Source organism: Mycteria americana, chromosome 5, assembly GCF_035582795.1.
Source record: "Mycteria americana isolate JAX WOST 10 ecotype Jacksonville Zoo and Gardens chromosome 5, USCA_MyAme_1.0, whole genome shotgun sequence".
Classification (NCBI taxonomy): Eukaryota; Metazoa; Chordata; class Aves; order Ciconiiformes; family Ciconiidae; genus Mycteria; species Mycteria americana.
In genome coordinates, this window is record NC_134369.1 from 27859153 (window position 1) to 27874004 (window position 14852).

Sequence of the window (14852 nt, forward strand, 5' to 3'; positions counted from 1 at the left end):
AATATCTTCCACACTATATTAAAACACTTCCGTATTTGAGCAGTAGATTCAGATACTTCCTATCTTGAAGATCCATCATGAAGTAACATTTAGAAGATGAAAGGGATTATCAAAGTGTAAATTATACAACAAACTTGTGTTGCCATTTCTGCCACCCTAGCCCGACATTTAGAAGTTGCCTTTTGGACTTGTGCCAGCTTCACTCAATTGGTTTAGCATAGTTTAGCCCAGTGTATGTGTATATAAATATATATGTATGGAGCTTGATTCTCTTGCTGTATTGACCTTGGAGCTGTTCCTGATTTATACCAGCTGCTTGAATACTTACATTGTGCTTAAAGTCATAGTAAAAAAAAATTCAATTTAGGATTTGGTTGGGGTTTTTAAACAGATCTTAATTGCATCCTGAAAGTTTTTTCTTTAGGCTTGCAATAATTTTCTGAAACATGAAAGATATTTCCTTTATTTCACAATAATATATCTTCACTGTCTTTCAGATCAAAAGGTGTAGTCCTGAATATCTCCTCAGCCGCTGGGATGTATCCAGTTCCACTGCTGACTCTTTACTCCGCAACCAAGGTAAGTGTTCTTTTCCACACTGAAATCAAGTGTCAAACATAAGCCAACACTACAGGAATAAGTGTTTTGGTGTCCATCTAGTGGTGCTTTCATGAAGTAAAAGTCCTGAGTTTCTAACTTAAATTTTTCCAATAGTGGAAGCTGGAAAGTCGAGAGAAAAATGAGTGCAAGGGTTTACTGGCATGGAGACGACTGTTTTACATATTTCATCATGGATTCTACTTTTACATGGAAAAGGATGCTAATGTACCAAGCAAGCTAAGCCTAGCGTGAGGTTGAGAAAGGACATTGACCAAGTTTAACACTTTCTTATTTTGTCTTCAAAACTTTTTTCCCTAATCTTACTGAAGATATATATACGTATATATTGAAGATGCATATTTATTTAAGTAGGACTCTTCTGGTGCTTGCTGGAAGCAAACATTTGTCCTCCTTTTTTATTAGTTGCCTTAACTTTAGCATTTTAGGTAAGAGGAAGGGTAGAGCTCTAAGGCCTTGCCATTACCAAATAGTCAACTTCCCTTGATCTGCTGACCATACGTCCTGCTAATGTAGCCCAGTATGTCATTTGATGTTCTTGCAGTGAGTGGATTATTGGCTTATCCTTCTCCCTGGCAGCCACCATAAATTGCAGGTTCTTTGCAGCAGGGCTGCTACTCGAGCAAAATTAAGGCATGACATGATCCCACTCTGTATGCAGAACTTTGCACTTCACTCTGTGCCAGTCAAGAAATCTCATGATGTTTAACAATAATCAAGTTTATCAGGGTCTCTCTGGCCTGAAGCTCTGTCATGTCGGGTGCTCCATCTAATGTTGTCATCTGCAAATTCACTGAGGGCATGGTCTGTGTCATCATCTAGGTCACTGGTAGGAGATACTGAAGAATATGGGCCTCTGTATTGATCTGTAGAGTTCTCTGCTTGTTATCAGCCAGATGTCAAGCTATTGATCATGGCCCTTTGAGTCTAGTGGTCCAGCCGATTTTCAGTCTGGCCAGCAGTTTGTCGTTGCAGCACATATCTGCTTGACTTCCAAATGAGAAAGCTGCAGAAGATGGTGTCAAAAGCTTTACCAAAGTGAAAATATATCTCTATACACACACACACATATAGTTTATATATATTAAAAACCTGTTTCCCTCATCTACAAAGCTAGTTCACTCCATTGTAGAAAGCAGTTTAGTTGGCTGAACATGATTTGCTGTTGATAAATCTGCGTTGACTGTTTCTGATGTATCTTCTTGTCCTTTATGTGCTTGGAAATGAATTCCAAGAGGAGGGCTCCATGACCTTTCCATGAACTGAGTTAAAGCTGACGGGATCATTCTTGCCTTTTCAAGGAGGGATATGTTAACCCTCTTCCAGTTGTCAAAGACCTCCCTCACTTTCCATAGTTTTTCAGATATCGTGGGCAGCAGGCTTGTATACATACAGACTAGTTCTTTCAGCTCTCTTGAGTGAATCCATGGTGGCTCCATGGATTTGAATACATCGAGCTTCTCTGAGGAGTCCCTAAATAGTTGCTGCCTCTGCCTATCTGTTTCATTAAACAAAGCTGGTGCACGTAGAGGCATGTGAGCAGGCTTTGGCTGTGCAAAGGCCAGAGAAATGCTGAATACCTTAACCTTTTTCTATCCCTTATCTGTAGGCTGTCTCCCTCATGCATCAACAGACCCCCATTTCTCTGGAATTCCTCTTAAAACTAGTGTATCTGTAGGATCCTTTACTGCTACCCTTAATGTCCTTTGCTAGTCTTTGCCTAGCTTGCGTTTTATTCCGAAGTACCCAATAATGTTTTATGTTTCTTTTGTTACTTCTACTTGTTTCTGTCTCTCATACGCTCATTTTTAGTTCGTCAAGAAGCTCCCTGCTTAGCCAAACACTCCTTTTACTGAAATTTCCTGTCTTCTTCCACAGTAGGCTGGTTTATTTCACCAGTTCATAAGTTAATACTCTAGATCTACATTTCATGTTAGATTTATCTGCTTTGGTTTCTCTTTGTGTCACTAGGACAGTTTTGTCTTTCTGCAGCTGGTCTTATTTTTTTTCTGAAGATATTTAGAGGTGTTTCTAAAATGTTCACCTAAAAGGTCTCCAGTTAATGCCGTAAAGACGGAATATGGGTAAACAGTATGGAACTGAAGTATATGTGATAAAACTAAATGCAAGAGACATTTACACTGGTATTAAGGCAGTATGGCACTACAGCTTTTTCAGGTGCACCCGGTAATTACCTTAAATACTTCAAGGATTTCAGAGTCTAAGCAGAACCTTGACAGGATGAAGAAAAACCTTCAGTATGTCATTCATGTCAGAACAGACCTATGTTATGTTTCCTCTAGAGTCTCGGTAACGTCTTCATATTTCCAGAAAGGAATTGATGCACACTATTTTATTCATACTAAAGGAAGAGATATTTAAGTTTAGAAATTATGAAAGCCTGAATTAGTTTTAGCTGATAAAATTTGCTCTTGAAATAGCTGTTTCCTGAGAGCGCAGTTCTTTGTTTCAATATGAAAGGTCACTTTCATTGTGGCAGTGCCTTCAGCTTTATGGAATGAATTGAGCTTCTGATTTTAGTGATAATACGCCTTACACTGCTTTGGTTAGTCTTTTTTCAATGAGAATCTCAAATATTTCCTCCCCTCCCCCCAAAACTCAATTACAGGTTAAGTAATCTGCCTATTCTCAGCACTGCTCATCTTCTACCACAGCAAGATTAGTAAGCATGAAAGTGACTCCCCTAATGTAGCTATAGAAAGACTGTATCTGCAATTTCTAGGAGGTTTTTTTCCTCATCTATATAGCAGGGGTTTAAAGCATAGTATCCTTCAGGTCTAAGTCAATGGCTTTGGCTAATTATCAGGAACAGACGCAGTCCAACTCTTTAACCTTCCCATGGAGAATTCCCTATTTTACAATGAAACAAGACGCTTATAAAGGAGTCATAGTCCTATTTGACAGGCTTACCTATCTACCTGCATTAATACTAATGAGAAGTGAAATACAATTTCTGCGCCCCCATGTCTTTAGTATTTGGGTTTGTTACTGGATATCCAAGGAGAAGAAGTTTTCTTAATGCAATGTTTATCTGTTCATTCAGGGGATGCTTAATTAGATGACGTTCTTAAGACTGTTTTAAGTTAGAGGCGGCTGGGGGGCTTGAGGATCTGGAGGTAGAAAACCCACCTTGTCTTGGAATAAATTCTTCAAGAAGAAAAACTCCAAAGTTTATTTGGATACTGGAAGTTGCTTTTTCTTATGTAAAATGAACATTATCTTTATTGCAAGGTCTTTGCAACCAGTAGAGATGACACTGTCATCTCTTTATACTGTCTCTCCATATTTGGAGCAGTAGCTGATTTCAGGACTCTGTCATGTAGAAATAGTTAGAAATTTGAATGATCAAAGCCCTTTGATTAACACAATATAGTTTTTTATTTATTTTTAATAGATTATTGATATATTCTGTGCAGTTATCACACATACATCTGGCAACTGTGTTTAGGGACTGCACTGAATTATTTGCAAGTCTATGCAAGTGCCTTATTGTTGCAGTAGCATGACTAGGTCACTTGAACCCTTGCTGCTAGGCCTGATTTTCAGAGACTTGTTGAGTACTGGATTTCATTAAGAACTTGTACTTGGAGGAAAGGGAGAAGGAAAGAACAGTTGGGCAGAAGATAAACTTTTTGGTTTAATGAGCCTCCTTCTAGCTTGTGCACACAACTTGAAGATGAAGAATAAAAGCACCTATCTGCTACACAGCAAAATCTAGTTTTCTTTCAGATCTTGTTTATGCTTAGAAAAGTGTCTGTAGAAATAGCCCAGTAGCGTGGGAGTGTTTCTTTTGCTTCTTTTATAGGCTCAGTTCAGTAGGAAGACCTTAATAGGAAAAACACTGGGCACTGCAAGCTTTAGCACTGGTTCCAGTTAGCACTTCTGTTAATCCAATGGTGACATGGTCAGCAAAGGAAGACTGTAAAGCAGGTGCAATACTAGAGCTTTGCTGTTTGTTTTGAAACTGGTCTGAAGCAACTTGAATTAATTTATTTAGTATTTATTTTAGCTTCAAGCATGGATAAGAGAGTTTAGTTCCTTCAGTTGAAGGTACTCCATTCATCCTCCTTGGCTGTATTGTTTCACTAAAACAAGAAACCATAGCAGAACCGGATATTTCATCTCAGTGGACTGCAGGAGGGAAAAGTGGAAAGGTGGTTTAGAAGAACTGTGGGAGGGGGAATCTATGCTGGTTTGAACTGCTGAGTAGCCTTGGGTTATTAGGACAATACTTTCTCGGCATGGTTATGGAGGCAGCTCTATCAGATGTGAGGGCATCTTGAAGGCAGGTACTAGCATCCACCTTTTAAGCCCTTTCACTTCTTTCTTTAAACTTTTAGTCTTGTAATTTCTAAAACTTCCAGAAGTTTGGAAGAGAATCTGTGGAGGTGGACTTCAGGACTAGGAAGAAGTATCACTATAGGGTGGCATTTCTTAAGTGTAAAGGCAGAAGACTGAGTATTTACACACTGTGTTTAAAAAAAAAAAAAAAATGCACAAGAGAAACCTACTTAAACCACTCAAAAAAAAAAAGTCTAAGACGATGACATACATAGTGAACAATGTGAACATACAAAGTCTTATTTTCTTTTTTTAACTAGGCTTTATGTAACAAATCTAGTTTCTTTTTCTTCTAAATTAAAAAGGGTTTTATTTGTTTGGATTGAGCCTCACTTCTGTAAAAGTGCTTTGTAAGCATAGGGTTTCTATTCAGATGGCATTGCTCTAATATGCAAAGTTTATTTGAAAACCTAAGGTTTTTCACTTTGAAAACAGGAACTATAAATAGTAATTCAAATATGCTTACAAAAACCTGCAAACTGTAGTTTCCTTTTTAATGTGTAGCATGCTGCATGTTTCCCTTCTTTTCTCTCTAGGCTTTTGTGGATTACTTCTCCAGAGGCCTCCATGCAGAATACAAGAGCAAGGGCATCATTGTGCAGGTGAGTAGAATTTGTTTCATGTAAGTGTGGTTACCACAGCAACATTGGTGTCTTGGTAACAAAAGGAAATCAGCATATTCTCTTATTCATGAATATGTGACGCAGATTAAGGATAAGGATTTCCTTTGATCCCATTAGCAGCTTTCTTAAGTTATTCTGAAACAATGCATCTTGAAGCAAGAAAAAACATGGGGGTATTTTTTTGGTGGTGGTGGTGTGGTTTTTGGGGTTTTTTTTGGTTGGTTTTTTTTTTTTTTTTAGCTGATGATGGTAATTGAACCTTTAAGTACAAAACATTCCATAAAACTGTGTGCAACTCTGTAGAATACATCTTTATACAACTTAGTCTACTGGAATGCGCTTTTGGAGTGCATTTGTACAGATTCAATGGGTAACTGCTCAAAAGACTAGAATAGTTGCAGTCCATTCCCTGCAGTGTCAGTGAATCAACTGCTAGTGTAAGCATAGTAGCAAGAACAAACAAAAGCCTCGAAGACCCTTTGTATGGAATAGACTGATTTAATTTTCTTTAGTACTGGCTTTCCACGTTACTAATGAGTCTTGCTTTTTCCCCCCATTTTTTTACCTTCCATGGTTTTAATTATTTTTTGATGGGGCATAAAAGCAAACCAAACCAGTCTCTCACCACTTTATGTGATTTTGCTTTAATATCACTTCCCACATACTCTTAGTGTTTGCTTCCAAAACGTAGCTGGAATTTCCAGCTTTGGCTGCAAACACTGAGTTTTTCATTACTTATTACACCTGTTGCTCTCCAGAGCAATAGTCAGTTTGATAAAGGTGGTATAAGAGCTTACCTGTACTGTGAAGACAGTGGTGTATCTTTTTTTTTTTAAATTCAGTTAGGGATATTCTTACAAACAGGATTAGCTTATGTCCATTCCCGTCATTCCCCTATTCTGTATAGTGGTTCTCAAAACCAGCTGAACTCCAAAGGTCCTATGAGGAGTAAGGCACAAAGTTGCCTGCCTTATTTGTGTAATCATTAAGTGTGAGAGCACAACTTTTGTTACTGGCTAAAACCATAGAGAAGTTGGTAACAACTTAGGGCTATGTTACCTTTTTGACGTGCTAGACTTTTTTTTCCCTTTAAGCATACTTAGCAAAACAAGAACTTATCACCAGGAAATGTCCTGCAGTTTCCAGTACAGTATCCAGATTAGTATCCAGATGTTTAGTCCCAGATGTTTAGTATAATGTGCTGTCCCAGTTCCTGAGGGAGAATTGTGTTAAGAAAAAAGACAATTGCTGGGTGAGCTATTCCCATGCCGTCACTGACCCTTTAATGGGAACCTAATTTAAACCTAGATTTAAACCTTATACTAAACATCTTAAGGGATGCTGTTTATTTTGGAGTCTGTTAGCAGTGGAGAGGAAGCTAGCAAAGGTGGTCACTGAAAGCATTCTAACTACTGTTATAGACCTTCTCAAGGACAGACTAGATGACATCAGTTTTATGCTGGTAACAGATTATAACTTGCTGTAGAGCTCCCAAAGCATAACTTCTCAGAGTGCTTCATGCTGTGTCCTAGCACCCTGGGATGTACCTTCAGCTAAACCAATGTGCAGCAATGAAGGATGCATAAAAAGGTAGCACTCCGAATAGGTACACGTTCAGCGTACAGGGTGATTTGTGTGTACTCTCAGTTCTTGAAGTGGATTGAGCTGGAGCAACTTTGTGTTTATGTCTCCTTGTTACTTTCTCTTCTCACAGGGCTTTCCAAGCCTTTCCCGGGCTTCAGCCCCAAACTGTCCAGCAATGGGTCAATTTTTACCATACTGCAAGTTCCTTACAGCTTTCTTGTCACTTTTACCCTTCTATATTACTTGTGTCTCCGCAGTGTGGTTCAAGTTGTATTACTTGCAGATTTAGCTTCGTTATCAGACAGCTGTTCTGCCAATCCATTTCATCTACATGCAATGTGTCCTCCTTTTAATCTGTGGTCAGAGTCTCCAAATGAGACTGAAGGAACTGGTAGAGTATTTCTCTTTTCTACATCAATAATATGAAGTCTTCTGGTAGAATTTCTTTCCTGCTCAAGCCTACCTACAGACTGTGAGGTATGGGCTCCTTCAACACACAGCTTCACTGGCAATATAGCTGGGTGTGATTATTTTTGTGTGTGTGTTGGTTGCAGTATGATGTCTAAGCTCTTTCTCTGTTTTCTGGTGTTTTCTCAGGTAAAGCTGCTGATAGTTACCTCAGTGCGAGAGAGTATTTAGAGACAGATGCTTGCAGGAGAAAGAAGTGTTACATCTTTGAGATGTGTTGTTCCTATGTGCATTTGTAACCAGGCAGTCTCCTCCTCCCCAGATTTTGCTTTAGTAGTACTCTGTCAGTTTGAGAGGAAAACGAAGAAGGAGCAGGGTACTGCTCATTTATGACTATGGAGTACCTATTGAAACTGAAAAGGTGAATAACCTAGTAACTCATGCTTGGCTAAAGGCATTAAACACAGTATGAATGTAGATAGCATGGGAAAGATTTTCTACCTTTTGGATATGGAAAAGCTAGGAAAAAAGTTTTTAGTGTCTTACATTTTTAACACTATAAACAAATGGCTTTTCTGGGTCAACAATTACGTTTTCCTGTACAAGAATTAACAGGTTGCGGTAAGCTGTCTTTTTGTAACTCCCATGTTGACTAAGGGTGCTGAATTCCTGACAGCACTGCTTTTTTGCCCCTAAATGTAGACAGTGAATTGCCATTCTGAGTGATGTGGGCCTGATGACCAATAGCTGTCACAGCTTCAATTTGTTATGCTAATTTTATTGCAGTCCATGTCCTTGTCGTTTTGTTCCAGCCTAAGTCACTATAAACCACTAATGAATATTACAAGTACCTTCCTGTGAAGACTAGCTGACGTATCTTCTTCAAGCCCTTTGGAAGACTGCATCTCCTTTAGATTCTTTGAAGTTCATCTCTCTGACCTTCAGAAATGTAGCACTTTTAATTCCAGACTTGCACTTCCAGTTGAGATCACCATTTAAAACAGTTAACTTTTACCATGCCAGTACCTGCAGAGTACCACTGTGTGAAAAGCAGAAACAAAGTGCAGGTGGGATTTTACCAATTTCTGAAGTTCAACCTAAGGTAATCAGTTTTGCTCAAGTGAATTGCCTTCTCTGTGGAAGCTTAGTTTTGATAATATATAGTGCTTTTATTGCAATGCAGACATCTTTAGATTAAAAATATACTCTTTCTGGCTGACAGGCCTGCTTAATTTTACAGAAGCAGCACAGTTATAGCATAGGTTAAAATTCTGTGTGTGTTTACATAAAGAGAAAGAGATAAGCAAAAAGAAAAGGAATAAGGAAGAAGACGACAAGGACTTCTCTCAAGACTTTTTTGGAAAAATCTCTCCCTGAAAGGTTTCTGCAGACTCTTTTGAAACTTTTGCTCTTTGAATATATTTAAAAATATTGCTTGGTTCTTTACCCCTTTTTCTTACTCCCATTTTTTTAAACTTCAGTCAGTATTGGTATTTTCCCTCGATACTTTGTTACTATCTATAGTAAAAGTGGAACAGTGAAAACTTCCACTACCTGTTTTCTTCTACCATATCCACTATATGAAATATCAGATCACAGAATCATGGAAGTGTTTGTTTGAAGGGATCTCTAGGAAGTTTTCTAGTCTAACCTCCTGCTCTCCTAGTGTTAGCAGTGGGATTGCTGCTAATACAAGGTCACGGGCTAGTCATGGCTTTATCCAGCCAAATCTTGAAAACCTTCAAGGGCTGGGATGCCGTGACCTCTCCGGACAATCTGTTAGTGTTGCACTGCTCTCCCAGCAAATGTTTTTTTTCCTTAGTGTCCAGTCTGAAAGTTCACAGCCAAAATGGACAGTTTTGCCTCTTGTTATTTTATTTGGCTCTCATCTTCATAACTGCCCTTGAAATAATTATAGGCAGGTATTGGGTCACCACCAGCCTCCTTTTCACCACACTGAAGAAGCCCATCTCTCTCTCCAGGTATTCACAAAAGTGTGCCGTCACCAGACTAATGGCATTGCCTTCTGGCAAAGCTGTTTAACTTTGCTCTTTAGCTTTCTGTACAGGTCAGCTGTGGTTGCTGCAATTCTTCCATTTCCCCTTTATGTCCCCCACCCTCCTTTTCCCCAGAGAAATGGAAAGAGACTTCTTTGGAAATGCTCAAGAGTTCAGCTCTTTTTTTAAAAAAAGGTAAAACAGGTGATAAAATTGTGTAAACAAGGTATTCTGACTTTTTGGGGCTTATTTTCATGTGAATGTAGCATAATTAGTAGAGGCTTCTGTTCAGGACTTAATATCAGTTCTTGCATCCATACAACATTCAAGACCCCAATTCTGAGTGCTGGCCAATTTTAATAAGCATCAGCGCTGTAAGCCCTGTAAATGTTTTAAGAGAGCAAGAGACATTGTATTGATATAAGTTCCTTTTAAGGCATGTTTTGAAACTGGAGAGCAGGCTAGGCTTTCTCTGGATAAAGACAAGGAATTTTCTATACAGTTCCTTGCCCGGGTAGTGTGGGTTTATATCTGCCTGAATACAAAATGCTTAGGCAGTGAAAGATTTTTTTTTTTTTTTTTTTTTTTAAATCTGTCATGCTAGTTTTAGATATGGTTCATGAATGTCTGAGATCCTTGTGGGGAGGAAGAAGGAGGGAAAACTAACTTAATGGATTCAACAGGTCTCTTCATAGCTGTTAAAATAAGGCACAGTTAATAGGAAGATGGTAAATCTTATGTTTCTGAAATTAAATACCTGTCCCTGTTTTCTAGAGAGCATTTGGGAGGAAAAAAAAAATGTTGGAGTGTAATCCTATGTTTCTATGTGCCTTGAAGTCTGTGGATCAATAGCTAACCAGTAGTGCCTATTGTATGCTTGCTTTTTCAAGTATCCTCATGCACAATTGTCTGCCCCTTCATGCTATCCAGTGGCTTAACTGGGTAGTGCAGTTCACTTAAGCCTGTTTTGAGCAGAGGAAGACAGAAAATAAATCTTAACTATTACCATCGTGCCACTCTGTGTGGGGATGTTGAAGATGTAATTTGGTGGTGAATAAGAAGCTTAGAATTTTCTTTTTTTTTAAAAACACCAAACTAGAGATTCAGTTCAGAAACATAATCTGAAAAATGGGTGAGGTTCACGTTCTGGAGCTGAAACTAGGTACGTATGCTGTTACGGTAACAGAATGAGTAGTTTTCTTATCCAAGCATTTGTAGCTTTTGGCGATTTTAAAGGCAATGGTAACTGCTTACACTTCTGAAATTCAGGTCTCCAAGTTTTCCCTCTCCATTTGAAAGTGGACTCATGCAGTATATTTTTGAAAGTCCTATTTATAGAGAGAAGTGCACAGTTTTAACATTCTAATGTGAAGGAATGAGCAGACATACCACTGCTTCCTGTTTGTGAGTTGAATTCCTGTTGACATGTGCACAGCCATGGCATGGATAAATAATCAATGAGAGTTCAAGAGGTCCTTTCCCACCTGTGCTATGCTTCCGAGAGTGTGATAGTAAAGCTAATGTTTCTGAGGTCAAGCATGTGTGGTCATTGTTCTTCAAGAGACTAACATGGGGAAGCAAGTTTCCAAACTGTAATTTGCCCAAATGTACTGAGTTCTGAAATTATATTCTCATTTTGAGATCCATTGGTGCAGCATAAGTGGATGCACGCTTCTCGGATATCTGCTGTAAAGGTACACGAATCATAGCGCTCACTACTGTGATGGGTAGTAGTCACTGTATGTACTGAATCACTACTATACCCACAGACAAACTGTCAGTGCTTTAGGAGGTCCTTGTCAGAGTGATAAGGTTCCAACCTTTCAAATCTTGTGAGATCTGGTATGTCAATATCTGATTGAGTGGCTATAGACCAGGGCTTTTTGATTACTTGTTTTTTTAGAGGCCTAGATTGAGGACAAGTTGAAAGCAATGCCAAAACCATGACTATGGGGAAAGAGGGTTGCTTCCTAGTGTGCAAGTGTACATGCATTTCCCTTTCCTTCTCCAGTAGCATGAGCTGGGGATAGGTGGAATGTGGTTTTGGATCCCCCAGGTCTATCTTGCCCCACCACAGACATGCCTTTGTGGTACCCGTGTCCCTCTGTCAACCACATACCCATGCCGCTTCCTCTTGCTTTTCCATTATGCCAGGGCTGGGTAGTTCTGAGACGCACCGTCACTTTTTCTGTTTCTTCCAAACATTGCTATAAAAGCCCATTAACTGTGCTCCACTTATTGATCCTTCCTTCTGTCCTTGAGGTCTTCCACTCTAGTACCAATACCTCCTCCTTCCTCCAAGCCCTCCTGTGGAGTTACAAGCTCAGTGTTCCGAGTGCCCTGATGTTTCCATTCTTCCTTCTTCCTCCTGCATTTGTGTTTCTCTCTGTACAGGTGCCAAACTGAGGATCTGTTACTCAAGCATAAAATCCCTGTCTTGGGTTCTGCGCCTCCTTCCCAAGCAAACGTTGGGGGTTTACTACAGAGAAGCAACACTGCAGTATTTTCTGTTAAACAGATGGAATGAAGTTTTGCACTCACAAATTTTAAGAAAGGCTTTTCAGCCATAGGCTTGCAAGAGTAGTTTTTCTAGGGCCCCAACTGGGGATGCTGACTGTCAACAGACCACTAAGCTATCTATCCTTCACATTCCAAATGTGGCCCACAAGGTATCTGATTAAAAATGTTTTTGATATTGTACATTGTGATCTTATAACGAGAATCACAAAGAAGGCTAGCTTAAGCTAGAATTCAGTATACAGGTTACCTAATTTCCAATTATTTTAGTTCCTTGATGGATCTGTAAGTCAATCTGAAAGCATTCTCTGCTTAACACGCTCTTTCCTATGTGCAGAGTGTTCTACCATATTATGTGGCAACAAAAATGTCCAAAATTCGCAAGCCGACCTTCGATAAGCCCAGTCCTGAAACGTATGTCAGAGCTGCCTTAGGCACGGTAGGCCTGCAGTCCCGGACCAATGGGTGCCTACCCCATGCACTCATGGTAAGTCACCTTGGAAAATGTAAGGATCTGGAATGTCCTTTGTATGTGTTTATTATGGAAGAACAGTAAAGAATAATTTTGAATAGTAAAAATTTTTGTTCTTCAACTTCTAATTGTAACTTGCTAATATTTGTGTGTGCTGGTAACTGATAGATTTCACTTAATACAGGCTATAAAAAGCTGAGACTTCCCCCCCCCCCCCCCCCCCCTTTTTTTTTTTTAGGGATGGATTGTCTCTCTTCTACCTACACCGGCTGCCATTAATTTACTCATGAAAACAAACAAACAAGTACGGGCTCGTTATTTGAAAAAAATGAAGGAGAAGTAAGTTGGACACAACTTCATCTCGGAAGCCTGGGGCTCCTGCAGGTTCCTTACCCATGCTGCAGCACCAAGTAGACCTAATGTTTTAAACATCTTCAATCATAGGTGTACTTTCTAACAAGAAAAACAGTCTTGTTTTGAGGATACAGGTGAAACAAGATTGTTGACTTCTAGTATTGATTTAAAAATAGGCTTTATTTGTTTATAGATATGAGGGGGGAAGCACTTTGGACTAAAATTGCGCTGTGCTTTAAGAAATACTTACATGGACTTGATCAGACCTTGTGCTGTTGAGGAACAGCTTGGTTATATAGCATCCATCACATCTATGTATTGTGTATGTATGGGTGAAGGGCAGAATAATAGTAGTTCTCACATATTCCTGGACAGGTGGGGAGGATTGGGAAGGGAACATTTTTATTTAAAAAGGTAACCTAGCACTATTGATAGAGTGTAACTTTTTATCAGCTTAGGGTACTTGCAAGGACCCTGCATTGTCAGCCATCTTGTGAGCGCTCCCCTGCTTACACAGTCCAGTGTGATTTTTGGTTATGAACTCGAGGGAAATGGGCCAAAAACCAAAATGAGTGTAATTGCTATAAATATATACATAAAATAACATTGCAAAAAGTATTTAAATTCTTGGTTCTTGAATATGGATTCTAACTTTTCAGTAATATGTAATCTTTACGATTTGTAATAACATTTTTAAAAGTTCAGTGCCTGCTCTTTGTAATAGGTGGTGATAACACAATGTAGATAAATGTCACAAGTTATGTGTTGCGTGCTGGTTGCTATGTAAAAGATTATGGGCACTTTAAACGCAGAGCTTGAAATGGGTTACTCTCCTTGTTAGCAATGATGGTTAAATTCTTTTTGAAGTATGTATCAGCCTGTCTTTTTGGTGAGGGCCTTTGAAATGTGAATCCTGAATATTTGAGACAGCTTTAAAAATGAGAACCAGTAAACTTCTTTAAACGTAGAACATTTTTAATTTAATTGTGTTTAACGGATTTGTTTCATGGTTCTATTCTGAAATGGAGTGCTCCAGTGAGGCTGAAGTTACCCAACTCCAGGAGACAGGGATCAGAATATATGAGAAGTCTGCACTGCTGTTGTCTGTATTTACCTACTCTTTAAATAAAGACTTTGGTCTCTAACATTCCTTTCCATAAACATAAAATGTACTGAAACTTACAAGGCAAATCAAATTGTAAGCAGCTACCAATGTTCTCTGTGGTGACTTCGTACGGTTGAAGAGTGGAGGTTGTTTTCTGTCCTTGAAAGAATAATTTCAAGCTCTGATTTTGAAGTAAAATATGTTGTACTGAGACATGGTTTGGGGCTAACATTTCTGTACATTGAAAAAACCTGAATACCGATGCAATGGTGCTGATCAAATCTGAGATGCAGATCCTATCCCATAGTTTTCTTAATTTTTTGAACAGGGATGGTGAAGTCAGTGGTATTAGTTCTGTAAGAGCGCATGACTTGGTTTGCTCTGGATCTGATGTGGAAGCATTGGACTTAATCTGTATGTTTTTGACTTTGTAAAACAAATAAAATGGAATTTACTCTGAATCTTTAATGTGTTGGTTTTTTCCTTAAACTGTTTGCCTGTACATTCAAATGCCTGATTGTCCTTTATCATATATAATAATGCAGTGAAAATGAGTGTACTTTTACATGCCAAAACCAAAGCTTTTATTAATCTGTTTTCCTGGCTGTTATCTATTTTACAGTGCTGATACTTTAAAATCACTGGAACACAAAATAAACTGTTAATTAGGACTATTAATTAAGCTATTAATAAGAAACAGTTATTTCCAAGTAACAATTTTCTAACTATTGACGGTGTTTGGAAAGACATTCCCCTCAGACAGAGCACGCATACCCGGTTGGCAGTGAAGCAGTGGTGGCCTGGCAAGGCCG

At 38.9% G+C, this 14852-nt stretch overlaps 1 protein-coding gene across 1 annotated transcript in view; it reads left to right on the forward strand.

Annotated features, from left to right (window-relative positions):
* Positions 1-14501, forward strand: part of HSD17B12 (hydroxysteroid 17-beta dehydrogenase 12) — a 95675-nt gene extending 81174 nt beyond the window's left edge. Inside the window, 4 exon segments of the mRNA XM_075502530.1 lie at positions 498-579; positions 5517-5582; positions 12447-12596; positions 12820-14501. Of these exon segments, the coding sequence (XP_075358645.1) occupies positions 498-579; positions 5517-5582; positions 12447-12596; positions 12820-12924 (403 nt within the window). The 3' untranslated portion in view covers positions 12925-14501.
* Positions 14502-14852: the final 351 nt, after the last annotated feature.